This window comes from Plasmopara halstedii (assembly GCF_900000015.1).
Source record: "Plasmopara halstedii genome assembly, contig: Scaffold_2061, whole genome shotgun sequence".
NCBI lineage: Eukaryota > Oomycota > Peronosporomycetes > Peronosporales > Peronosporaceae > Plasmopara > Plasmopara halstedii.
The window spans coordinates 2,126,563-2,126,968 of NW_020188969.1; the positions used below are offsets into that span (position 1 = coordinate 2,126,563).

Here is a 406-nt window from a genome sequence, read left to right on the forward strand (position 1 = left end):
GTTAGGTGCATCTCCATTTCCTTTGATCCAATTCAGGAGCACGCCTAACTTCCTCAAACCGAGTTCTTTGTCCAAGCTGATATTTTTAGCCCTGAGAAAAGTCTCCCAGTCTTCAGGGGAGCCCAACCTTTTTGCTCGTACATGGCAATCACTGCGAGACGAACACAGTCCGCATCTTCTCCTGCCTTCTGGTGAGAGCGGTATCCAGGAAGGCCCTTTAAGAATCTGCAGAACGGCTTGGTACGGCATTTGTCTTTATCATACCACGCGTCCGCGAAGTCGCAATCCTGGGTGTTGCCGTCTTCTTCCAGGCCTCGACGACGAAGCCAATCTTCAGACCCATCCTTAAATCGGACGCGATAGCACCGTCCACGCTCTGGTTCGTCTCGGCGGTCATCAATAATAA

The 406-nt window shown here is 51.2% G+C and overlaps 1 protein-coding gene across 1 annotated transcript; it reads right to left on the minus strand.

The window, feature by feature from the left end:
• Window positions 1–53: 53 nt before the first annotated feature.
• On the minus strand, window positions 54–397 carry PHALS_02951 (uncharacterized protein; the record flags this gene model as incomplete). Its single annotated transcript, XM_024717420.1, has 2 exons — window positions 54–181; window positions 265–397. 2 exons carry the CDS (start codon window positions 395–397, stop codon window positions 54–56), a joined length of 261 nt encoding a protein of 86 aa, XP_024582921.1.
• Window positions 398–406: the final 9 nt, after the last annotated feature.